The 12970-nt window shown below is 42.1% G+C and overlaps 1 protein-coding gene across 1 annotated transcript; it reads right to left on the minus strand.

Annotated features, from left to right (window-relative positions):
* Window positions 1-9095: 9095 nt before the first annotated feature.
* On the minus strand, window positions 9096-9603 carry LOC100436882 (large ribosomal subunit protein bL35m-like). Its single transcript, XM_054541728.2, has one exon. The coding sequence runs from the start codon at window positions 9601-9603 to the stop codon at window positions 9097-9099; it is 507 nt and encodes a 168-aa protein (XP_054397703.1). The 3' UTR covers window position 9096.
* Between the last annotated feature and the right edge of the window lie 3367 nt (window positions 9604-12970).

The following is a 12970-nucleotide window of genomic DNA, read 5'->3' on the forward strand; positions in this document are numbered from 1 at the left end:
AGACACCAAAAAAGCCTTCCTTTAATTAAAATCCCAAACTTACAAGGTTTTCAACAAAAGTAAAATTTGCTAAAAGTTAACAGTGTAACATGTATTATCCTAACTTCTAATCTTGTGGCCTTAGGCAGTCTAGTCCACAGACATGAGGGAAGTTTGCTTTGGGAAAAAGCAGTTATCATCTTTGACATTAAAAAAAAAGGAGAATTTATGTAAAAAGAATCTTATATGGTAAATTCTCATCCTAAAATAAATTAACTGGTTGTTTAAAGAAAGGGATGTTTACAAGTCAGAAATTGAAGTCATGTCAAAGATTGTCTGTGAAAGTCATGAAAAAATGTTATAAAAGGGAATTTATGCAAGAAATGTTGTATAATTTAAAAGTAATTAGGCCTCCTGAATGTAAAACTATTGAAGAAACAGTTTATGTGCAAGGCGTGTAAGGAAAGTAAAATATACTTTTGGTAAAAGGATTAAAAGAAGGCATAAGAATGTGGATTTTTACCTACATTAAAAGGTTAAAAAATTGTTTTGAAGGTTTAAGCAAGTTTTGAAATGTTAATTGTAAAGGAATTTCTGTGTGTAAACATATTGGCTAAAGTTAAAGGGGTATCATCCAGTTTTTCTGTGAACTGGACATTAAAATAAAAGCACAATGGGTTTTAATGCACTAACCTGCTCTTTAACAAAAATTATGAAGCATTAGAAAGAGACTATAACAATTTTACCATATGGTCAGACATTAAAATTGAATAAATATGTCTACAAGATTGTATTAAAATTGAGTTTAACATTAATAGCACACTAATATAAAGGTGAAATTTAGCTTATCTGGTATAAAATCATACGGGAAGCATTATCAAATATAGAATGGTGTTTGGCTTTCTTTGGTTTAAAGCTAATAAAAATAGGTGCTAAAGAGAATTCAGGAGGAAAATGGATATTGCTAGACCAGAGAGAAATGTTATCCAAACCCCTTATCAGGGAAGTCTTGTTCCAACGGCATTAAAGGACCCATTGGAGGCCCCAAGCCACGTGTGACGCATTCGTCAGAGTTTATGGGTATATAGGAATTTATACCCTGGCCAAACAGGTTGCAGACAGTTGTTTAGTAAAACATTACCCCTTGGGGGAAGGAGTCCAGGCTTAAGGCCATTCCAAAGTATCCAGACTGACTACACAGAGATGCCTCCAATTGATCATCTAAAGTATTTATTAGTATAGTAGATCATCTTACTTATTGGGTAGAAGCTATTTCCTTTTCAAGTACAACTGATAATAACGTAGTCACGGCATTAGTTGAAAATCTTATACTCAAGTTTAGATTAATAGAAAACATTGATTCAGATAATAAGACTCATTTCACTGTACATGTCATTAAGAAATTAGCCCAGGTACTGGATATAACATGGGAATATCATACTCCCTGGCACCTACCTTCATTAAGAAGACTGGAAAGAATGAACCAAACTATTTTTTAAAAAAGCCCTTTGGCAGGAGAATGGCGTGAACCCAGGAGGCAGAGCTTGCAGTGAGCCAAGATCACGCCACTGCGCTCCAGCCTGGGCGACAGAGCGAGACCCTGTCAAAAAAAAAAAAAGCCCTTTCGGAGGCCAAGGTGGGCGGATCACGAGGTCAGGAGTTCGAGACCAGCGTTGCCAATATGGTGAAACCCCATCTCTACTAAAAATACAAAAATTAGCTGGGCATGGTGGCATGTGCCTGTAGTCCCAGCTACTAGGGAGGCTGAGGCAGAAGAATTACTTGAACCCAGGAGGCGGAGGTTGCAGTGAGCCGAGATTGCACCATTGCACTCCAGCCTGGGTGACAGAGTGAGACTCCGTCTCAAAAAAAAAAAAAAAAAGACCACCTAACCAAATTAGTCTTAGAGACTCGGTTGCCATGGATAGATGCTTTCCCATTGCCCTCTTGAGAATCTGAACTGCTCCTCAGACAGATGTTGGCTTATCCCCTTATGAAATGTTGTGTAGGTTGCCCTGTTTACACTCCACTGCTGACATTCCCACATTCAAAAAAAAGACGAGTTTCTCAGAAATTATATACTTGGTTTATTTTCCACTTTCTCTTCCCTCAGAACTAAAGGTCTTTTAGAACAGGCACCACCCCTACAGTTTCCAGTACACCAACATCAGCCTGAGGACTGTGTCCTTGTCAAATGTTGGAGGGAAGGGAAATTTGAACTGGCTTGGGAAGGACCCTACCTGTTGCTTCTAACCACCGAGACCACAGTTCAAACAGCAGAAAGAGGATGGACTCATCACACCTAGGTCAAAAGAGCACCACCCCCTCCAGAATCATGGACAGCTATTCCAGGGCCAACTCCAACCAAGCTAAAGCTAAAATGGGTTTGATCCTCTTACATTGCATCTCTTTCTTTTCCCCTTCTATTGCTAGTCCTCTCGTTATTTATGTAACTAGGTCAAGTTCACCCCAAACTATTGATGCTTGCCTTGTGATGCCCTGTGGAGATTTGCCAAACCAGAGGCAACTCCCCACTTCAGAAAAGTATCTTTGTCCTTCCTGGCTCTCCTCAGACTGAAAATCTGTTAACTGGGATCAGTTAGTCTGGGAAGATATTGATGATGGTCCCAGTATGAACTTGGAATCTTGCCCTCCTAGAACAGAACTTTTAGCTGGTCTAATGGCTTATGGACTACCAAGGAGCAAGGATGGACCACCCCATTGTCAGATGAACCAATGTAATCCAGGACAGATTACCACCTCTGCTCCCCAGAGTACCGTTTCTATGGTATAGGAGCAGAAGTCTCAGGGAAGGACCCCATAGGATCCTTTGAAATGTGCTTCATTGCCTCCTCAACTCCTGCACCCCCTTCTCCCACTCCTAAGTTCTCCACCAACCAGACCTTCTTTTGTTATATACCCAATGATAAAACCAAAGTAGCTGTTGTAGAAGTTACAGATTTAAAACAAGCTATAGCAATTGAAACAGAGTACCAGGACGTAAATGCTTGGCTGAAATGGATTAAATATTCTGTTCGCATGCTAAGCAAAAGTGACTGTTTGTGTGACAGGCAGGCCAGAGACCCAAATTGTCCCCTTTCCCCTCGGGTGGTCCTCTCATGGACAGGGCATGAACTGTATGGTAGCTCTCTTCCGGAACCCCACAGCCTGGGGCAATGAGTTAGGCAAAACTCTTTCACTGCTGTTCGCTTTCACTGCTCTTCCCCGAGGTCAAGAGCCCTGTGGGTCAGCCCGGAGGGCCATCCAGCCTCCAGCCCCTGATGTTAACTTCACCTGTCCCTTTCACAGCAGGGGGAAAAGTTAGCATTCCTTGGGGACTTAAAAAGGTGCAGTGAAACCAAGCCTTTTCAAGAGCTTACCCATCAGTCTGCCCTTGTTCATACCTGAGCAGGTGTGTGGTGGTATTGCGGGGCACTATTTCTGGGTACTGTGCCAAGTAATTAGAGCAGCACTCATGCTCTAGTCCAATTGGCCATCCCTTTCACTCTAGCATTCCATCAACACGATAAAAAAGAAAATTGTAAAAGAAGTGCCTTACGTGGGTCCTTTGACCCCCATGTTTATATAAACATTACTGGAGTTCCACGAGGAGTACCAGATGAATTTAAAGCCCAAGATCAAATAGCTGCAGGATTTAAGTCAATATTTTCATGGGTGATGATTAATAAAAATGTAGACTGGATAAATTACATCTATTATAATCAGCAGTGGTTTATTAATTACAGCAGGGATGCTGTCAAAGGGATAGCAGAACAATTGGGGCCCACTAGTCAGATGGCCTGGGAAAACAGAATGGCCCTAGATATAATATTAGCAGAAAAAGGTGGTGTTTATATTATGATTAAAACTCAGTGTTGTACCTTTATCCCAAACAACACCACCCGCACTGGGAACATAACAAGGGTCTTATAAAGACTTACCACTCTATCCAATGAACTAGCTAAAATTCTGGAGTCAATAACCCTTTCTCAGGGTGGCTAGAAAGGGGGTTCAGTAAATGGAAAGAAATCACAGCCTCAGTTCTTACTTCTCTTGCAGCCGTAATAGCTGTACTCATTCTTGTTAGGTGTTGTGTCATACCATGCATCTGTGGGCTAGTGCAAAGACTTATAAAAGCAGCACTTACTAAAATCTTCCTTAACTCACCTCCACCTTATTCAGCTAAGCTTTTTCTTTTAGAGGATTAAGTCGAGCAGCAAAGCCAAGACATGTTTAAAAAGTTTGAAGAGGAAGTACTATGAAAATTGAAATGGGGAAATTGTACGATATAATAAATTCCTCTTCAAATGTTTCAGCCTGTACATTGTTAAATACAATGAGTTCTGAGATCCTCTCCAAGGAACCAATGTATGAGTATATTCAGGTCCCCTGTTCTTTGTTCTCCATTTTAAAGTTTAACTTCCTCATTCTCTTTGCCTCCTTGCCCCTAGTTTCAGTAAACAACCTTTCACACCAGTTCTAATCAGTAGTTCACATCTATTCCCCTGGTCACCTGCTCCTTCCTGAGTCACACCTGGTCACCTGCACTGACCTGAGTCACCTTTAGTCACCTGTTCCTAACTGTCCTTCCCACCAAACAACTCACTCCACCACTCCGACTCATACCCTTGCTCTGTTTAAAATAGCCAATCGGAATTAGCTTAGACTGTGCGGTCCAACCCTAGTCAATAGGGGAATGACACAGCAGTAGGGGCTACCGGTATCAGGAATAAAAACCCTTTCCCCTCCCTTGTTCAGGTGTGCTCTCACCATTGCTCCATCCATGAGTCACACCCTTCTATAGAAGTAAAATTGCCTTGCTGAGAAAATTAAATTTATGTTCGAGTGCTATTTCTTTTGCAGCACCAAAAATTTGCTTCTAACAAAGGTGTTGTAAGAGTTCAAGAAAGAGGAAAGAAACATGAAAAGAGGCTCAACAATCAAAGACAGGTTTATTTTGAAGAATAAACCCAAGAGGGGCCTCTGTCCAATTGCAGTCAGGTGTGCTCTCTCTTACATACTAAGGGTATTTATTGGTTTCAGGGTAAGAGAGCTTATCACAGGCTTGGAATGTTCCTGTGTAGGGGAGAAGTCTATTGAGGGTTGGAATGTCTCTGGTTGGAAGGGAGGGTATCTTGGGGCTGACATCTCTCCACCTGGAGGGGAGGTTATCTTGGGGCTGGCATGTCTCTGGTTGGGGAGGGCTTTAACTTATGGTTGGAATGTTTCTGGTCAGAGATGTCATTTGTGGTTTATGGTCATGCTGACCCTAGCCATTAGGCTGATGCCCTTTGGATTTGGGTAGTTTTTGATCAAGGGGAACTTTAGAATGGCAGTGCTTGTCCAAGATGTCAATGCTCCTGCTCTGTCAATCCAGACCTTATAGTTATAAAAAGGATGAGAGGCAGGGTGTTCTTTCTGGCTACTTCCTGCAGATGAGGGGCAGAGAGTTTTCTGGTCTCAGATTAACTGTAGTAGTAACACTGTCTGTGGATGTTATTGGGTAGTTGTCTGTGAAATGGCCATGATCCTGTCAGTTAAAAATCTTTGAAAAATGTTAATTAGGCAGGGTAAGAACATTAGTCCTAGGCATATTATTAGGAGAGGTCCCAGGAATGGGATGACCCATGCTATGATTTTGTTCCCAAACCAAGAATCTATTTGGTTGCTTTGGTATAACCCTTTCCTTAAGTTTTTCAGCAGCACCTCTTACTAGGCCTAATTGGTTGATACAGAAACAACATTCCTCACCCAATGACAGGCAGAGGCACATGTTTGGAAAGGCCCATGTGTTATTTTCTGTTAGTAACTGTTATTCCTGCTATGAGGATAATAATTAAGCAAAATAGTACAATAATTGAGACTCTCTGTCCAATATTCCATCCTGAGGGTGCTGTAGTACATAGTCCCACCACAAATAGTAGAGTGAGTAAAGCAATTCCCACAACGGTGGCATAGTAAATAATTTCCATTAAAAAGTTTTAATATTTGTCTTAAAAGGAGAGGTAGGAATATCTAGAAGTATTTGATGAGGTAGGGGTGAGACTGAGTAAGATAAGTAGTTCTCACTCAGTTACTTACTTTTTATGAGCTTAAAATTTCCTATTTCCTTACATTGATATTTAGGATGTTCCTTTGGCTATCAGGGGTTGCTTCCTCAGCTTTCCAGGCTTTGACTCAAGTGTGATGTATCCAGAAGTTGATTCTTGTTTTTTTGTTTTGTTTTGTTTTTTAAGATGGAGTCTCACTCTGTCACCAGGCTGGAGTGCAATAGCGCGATCTCGGCTCACCACAATCTCCATCTCCTGGGTTCGAGTCATTATCCTGCCTCAGCCTCCCGAGTAACTGGGATTACAGGCATGCACCACCATGCCCGGCTAACTTTTTTATATTTTTGGTAGAGATGGGGTTTCACCGTGTTGGCCAGGCTGGTCTCAAACTCCTGACCTCAAGTGATCCGCTCGCCTTGGCCTCCCAAACTGTTGGGATTACAGGCGTGAGCCACTGCACCTGACCCAGAAGTTGATTCTTGTAAGAGATGCCGTCTCAATTACCCTGGGTTCCATGGACTCACTAGATGTGGGGGCAAAGGATTCCAGGCACCCTCAGTTATTAGTTGTCAGCGCCAGCAGTGAAGAGGTTTCCTCCTGTGATGGCTGGGGGGGGTGTTTAGAGGCAGTGCCTGCTGAAACGTCTAGTTTTCGGTTCATAGGGCTTTAAGAAATCAAAGCTTATTTTGGAAACTCGTAGTCAGAAAAATCAGAATTTAATTTAAAATAATAAAAATTTAAAAACATTAGGCAACACTGGAATTTAATAACAGGTGTGCTATAGTTTCTGAAACATAATTTTCTCTCTCCAGTTTCCCTTCCCACCCCCACAAAGACGGAGTCTCGCTCTTGTCACCCAGGTTGTAATGCAGTGGCGCAATCTCAGCTCACTGCAACCTCTGCCTCCTGGGTTCAAGTGATTCTCTTGCCTCAGCCTCCCGAGTAGGTGGGACTGCAAGCACCCACCACCACACCTGGCTAATTTTTGTATTTTTGTAGAGACAGGATTTTGCCATGTTGGCCAGGCTTGTCTCAAACTCCTGACCTCAGGTGATCTACCTGCCTCGGCCTCCCAAAGTGCTGGGACTACAGGCGTGAGCCACCACACCCAGCCAAAAATAATTATTTGTTACATAGGCCTTAAAAAAAAAAAGTTAACAGTGTAACATGTATTTAAGACTATTGAAAAAACAGTTTACATATACTTTTGGTAAAAAGATTATAAGGAGGCATGAGAATGTGGATTTTTACCTAGATTAAAAGGTTAAAGAATTGTTTTAAGTTGAATAAAATAAAAATGAAGGTTTAAGCAACTTTTGGAAGGTTAATTGTAAAGAAATTCTGTGTGTAAACATATTGGCTAAAGTTAAACGTATATCATCCAGTTTTTCTGTAAATTGAGTATTACAATAAAAACACAATGGGTTTTTCTTAAAGCACTAACCTGCTCTTTAACAAAAATTATAAAGGGTTAAAAAGGGTCTATAGGCCAGCCACAGTGGCTCACGCCTGCAATCCCAGCACTTTGGGAGGCCAAGACAGGTGGATCACGAGGTTAGGAGATCCAGACCATCCTGGCTAACACAGTGAAACCCTGTCTCTGCTAAAAATACAAAAAATTAGCCAGGCACGTTGGCACGCACCTGTAGTCCCAGCTACTCAGGAGGCTGAGGCAGGAGAGTAGCTTGAACTCAGGAGGCAGAGGTTGCAGTGAGCTGAGATTGCTCCACTGCACTCCAGCCTGGACGACGGAGTGAGACTCCGTCTCAAAAAAAAAAAAAAAAGGGTCCATAAAAATCTGACCTTATGATCAAAACATTAAAATTGAGTTTAACATTAATCATACACTAATATAAAGGTAAAATTTGGCTTATTTAGTCTAAAGTCATACAGGAAGCATTGTCAAATATAAAATGATATTTGGCTTTCTTTAGACTATATTTGTATAAATATGTTATTGGTATGTGTTCCAAAGTTATGGGAGACTCCTATAATTCTGATATGTCTTAGTGTGCATTATCAGTAGTAAAATTATAATTGCTAATTATTGTGTGCCACAGAGGTAACAGATTTCCTTGTCAATTGTGTCTTTAACTATGGCTACCTTAAAACTTTTGGTCATCCATAAACAATTGTTGTCTTGTTTTGGTCCTCTTTAGAAGGGTTTTATAATCAGCTATAAAGCTCTAACAAGTGCTCTTGAATGCAGGTTTCTGATAAATTTGGAGATTGTGACATCAGAATACAGGAAAAATGGTTAGGACTCTTAGAGAGCTAAAATGTTCATTAATATCAAGCAGGACAGGAATTAACTGCATGAACTGAACTAATAGGAGACTGGAGTGATCTTTTTGATATTTTGCTTAAAATATTGCTAATACTTTGTTTGTTTTGCTTTTCAAAGTCAAAGAAACTTTTCTTTATTTTATTTTATTTTTAGACGGAGTTTCGCTCTTGTCCAGGCCGGAGTGCAATGGTGCAGTCTCGGCTCACCACAACCTCCTCCTCCTGGGTTCAAGCGATTCTCCTGCCTCAGCCTCCCGAGTAGCTGGGATTACAGGCATATGCCACCACCATATCCGGTCAATTCTGCATTTTTAGTAGAGATGGGGTTTCTCCGTGTTGGTCAGGCTGGTCTCCAACTCCCGACCTCAGGTGATCTGCCCGCCTCAGCCTCTCAAAGTGCTGGGATTACAGGCGTGAGCCACTGCACCCGGCCTCGAAACTTCTCTTCTGAGCTATTAACAGCTTTTAACAATTTAGTATACTCCCATGAACAAAATTTGTAGCATACTTGTTTCTCTCTCCCTGATTTTCTCCAGAATTTGGAAACTATCTGTATTTTTTTTTTAAGTTTTAAAACTTTTATAGTTTAATGTTGTCACTGTATGTTTACATATTCATTGGCACAATTTACATCAAGTTTTGTACTTATCCATTTTTTGCAAAGATATCATGTGCACAAAGATACATATCCAATAACTGAGAAACAAGTGAAACTTCTGATCTATACTTTCAGGTTTGTTCGATTATGAGAATTCTGATAAGGATCATCGACATACCAGTTTCACCTCTTCCAGAAGGACTTCGTCATTTTATCTAAGAGTTTACTCTGGGCTTTACTGCAGAATACAAATTCCCTCAATCGCTTTTTCCTTGCAGGTGTCTTTTTCCATAATTTTTTCTTATAGCCAGCCTTTCTCCTCACCCAAAGGCCACAATGAAGTCGAAGAAACCTATAGATGACAGCTTTCACGGTCTTTCTCTTGCCTTTTCTTGTACTGAAGTATGTTAGGGATATGACTGGCAGCTTCAGGACACTTGGAAGCATGGGGGCCACTCTATTAAGGATCGCTGAGGTATGCCCACATGTCAGGTTTCTCTCAGATGTGGTAAGTCTGGGAGTGGAGGAAACAACTGGTGTCTGAATATGACTAAAACGTCCAGTGGACAATGCAGAAATAAGAGAGGCATTCTTGACACAGCTGCGGTAGGTTGAAGATGCCAAAATATTCCGGGGCCGTAGGATTCCTGAAGCTGCTCTTACTGCACCAGCAAAGGCAGAGGCAGCCATCTTGCCACCCTCGCCTACGGCGGCCGCTTTGGGTATTCTTAAGTTATGGCAATGTAGTTATTTGCACAAGTGTAATAAGAATCTATTTTCTTTTGTAACAGGGCACAATTGTAAAAGCTGGCTATTTTTACCAAGGCCTTGACTGGAATGGTATGCTTTCCTTTAAGGAATCAAACTTGACTTACGAAGCCAAGAAAGCCCTTGGAAACTGGCCTTATATTTTGTGTACACAGTCCCTGTATAGGACTTCTGATCTGTGGTAAGTAAAGAATGCCCTTTCTGAGAGGCCAGGAACCCCAAGTTATCTTGTAACCTCAAGAAGAAACTCATAGGTATTTAATGGTACAATTCCATGGCTGGGCTCGGCTTTACAGTCTTATCTTAGATTCTTTCTATGGAACAATACATGTTACACTGTTAACTTTTAGCAACTTTTACTTTTGTTAGTAAGTTTGAGATTGTAATTTTGTACTAGATGTAGAGCCTAGGACCTAGACAGAAGTGCAGATAAGGTCTGACCTATTCCGGCATTTAACTCCGTGTGTGCTAGGTCTTACCTAGCTACAAAGCAGGCAAGCTGTACAGCTAAGAGTTATGGTGGCATTTTATAAAGCATTCAGGAGGCCTAGTCGTTTTTGTTTTTGTTTTCTTTAGATGGAATGTCGCTCTTGTCGCCCAGCCTGGAGTGCAATGGTGCAATCTCCGCTTACTGCAACCTCTGCCTCTGGGTTCAAGCTATTCTGCCTCAGCCTCCCAAGTAGCTGGGATTACAGGCACCCACCACCATGCCCAGCTAATTTTTTGTATTTTTAGTAGAGACAGGGTTTCACCATGTTGGCCAGGCTGGTCTCCAACTCCTGACCTCAGGTGATCCACCCGCCTTGGCCTCCCAAAGTGCTGGCGTTACAGGCGTGAGCCACCATGCCCGGCCCCCTAATCACTTTTAAACTGTACAACATTTCTTGGATAAATTCCCTTTTATAAAATTTTTACAATTTACACAATCTCTGACATGCCTCAACTTTCTGACTTGTTGTAAACATCCCTCTTTTTAAACAACCAGTTCATTTACTTTAGAACAAGAATTTACCATATAAGATTATTTTTTATATAAATTCTCTTTTCTTTAATATCAAAGATGGTAAGTCCTTTCCCTAAAGAAACTTCCTTCATGTCTGTAGACTAGATTTCCTAAGGCCACAGGATTAGAAGTTAGGGTTTTTAACTAAATAATTCAAGATATAGCTACCTTTATTAAACCAATATTGATGTTTCATTATTAAAAAATTATACAAGCAAAGATTATTCTGTTTGGATTGAGTTATAGTTTTGTACCCTCTATGCCAAATTTTGACACCTTATAGTATTTGGCAGAGATAAGTATGAAATTGCGGCCAGGTGCAGTGGCTCAAAGAAGGGTCAAATGATTGAAGTTTAAGGAATACGGTCTTAAGCCTCCTGGGGGTTTGTGGAGACACAGTTATGGGAGGGTGAGGGGAAGAATTATTGTATGGTAAATAATGGTTGTCTTGTCATGCAGATAAAAGTCTCTCGGGTGGCCGGGTGCGGTGGCTCAAGCCTGTAATCCCAGCACTTTGGGAGGCAGAGGCAAGCAGATCACCTGAGGTCAGGAGTTTGGGACCAGCCTGGCCAACATGGTGAAACCTTGTGTCTACTACAAATACAAAATTAGCTGGGCGTGGTGGCGTGCGCCTATAATCCCAGCTACGTGGGAGGCTGTGGCAGGAGAATCGCTTGAACCCAGGAGGTGGAGGCTGCAGTGAGCTGAGATTGCAACATTGCACTCCAGCCTGGGCGAAAAAAGTGAAACTCTATGTTCAAAAAAAAAAAAAAAAAAGTATCTAGGGTAATTCTTCTGGAGCAGCCCTTTTCCTGATACAGGCACCTTTACTAATGTAGATTTCCTTGATAGATGTAAATTTCTTTTACCAAAGAATAGCTTTCCAGAGCTACTCCTATGTCTGCAGTTTCTCTGAATAACCAGCTCAAAGTATGTCAAAGAGGTGTATTTGGAGGTGGCACATTCTGGTTTCCCACAGTCATATTTTGGGGGTGTGTATGTCCTAAGCCCCAACAGTGGCGACACTTCCTGAACACCTGCCTGCTAAGCGAGGGGTCTGGCCCCTTCCCTAGTGCCTGCTCACCTCTCGCCCCAAGCATTAGCCTGGAGAATGATTGATTGCTTGTTAAGTAAATGAATGTCTTGGAAAATAACACAACAGGCAGGCCAGAATTATTTGTAGAAGTCAATATGCACTGAGCATTTACTAGGTGTCAGAATCTGTGCAATATGTTTTACATCCATGGAGGCACCAATTTGAGTCTGCATTCACATCCTGGCCCTGCACTTACAGGCCGTAGCACTGTGAGCAACCACTTTTGTAAAGTTAATGAGAGGCCGTCAGGCTGGTGGTAGAAGAGGAGCCTGGGTCCTCCTAAGGTGTAGACATAAATGATTGCTAGCCATTATTCTGGAGGTTATAAGATATGCAACTTCCCCAATTACTCATGCAAATAACACCACTATTGTAGGTTGGCCTTTTGAGATATCTTTCCAGTTGGTGTTTTTTGGTTTTTGTTTGTTTGTTTTTGTTTTATTGAGACAGAGTCTTGCTCTATTGTCCAGGCTGGAGTGCAACGGCACGATCTCGGCTCACTGCAACCTCCGCCTCGCGGGCTCAAGCAATTCTCCTGCCTCAGTCTCTCCAGTAGCTGGGATTACAGGTGTCCGCCATCATGCCCGGCTAATTTTTGTATTTTTAGTAGAGACAGGGTTTCGCCATGTTGGCCAGGCTGGTCTTGAATTCCTGACCTCAGGTAATCCACCCGCCTCGGCCTCCCAAAGTGCTGGGATTACAGGCATGAGCCACCACGCCCGGCCATCTTTCCAGGTTTTTTGCAGATTTGACACCCCATGGCTCCACCTAAACCTGATGGCTCCACCAGGACCGCCAACCCTGCTCCTGTGGCCCCACCCAGAAGCGATTCAGCCTGTAGGAGGACAGCTTCGACCCCCTATGATTTCATCTCCACCCCAACCAATCAGCAGCAAGCACCTGTTACCTGGCCACTCCCAACTCTTCCCCTATACTGCCTTTGAAAAACTCCTCACCTACAAGCTTTGAAGATGATTTGAGTACAAACTCATTTCCCCTGTGGCATGGCCAGCATCATGGTCTTTCTTTATGCAGTGGGCAGAAAGAACCCCTCAGGTGGTTACAGTATTTGTCAGGGTAGCTCAGAGAGCATCGGAAACCAGTTCTGCCATATACAAGGTGTGTGACCTACACAAGGCTCTCGACTTCTCTGGGCCTGTTTCTTCATCTGGAAAATCAGGATAGTAATA

The sequence above is a fragment of the Pongo abelii genome, chromosome 21 (genome assembly GCF_028885655.2).
Source record: "Pongo abelii isolate AG06213 chromosome 21, NHGRI_mPonAbe1-v2.0_pri, whole genome shotgun sequence".
NCBI lineage: Eukaryota > Metazoa > Chordata > Mammalia > Primates > Hominidae > Pongo > Pongo abelii.

Bases quoted from the DNA above. Each gene is read 5' to 3' on its own strand.
- LOC100436882 (XM_054541728.2), bottom strand. From the start codon at position 9,603: ATGGCTGCCTCTGCCTTTGCTGGTGCAGTAAGAGCAGCTTCAGGAATC.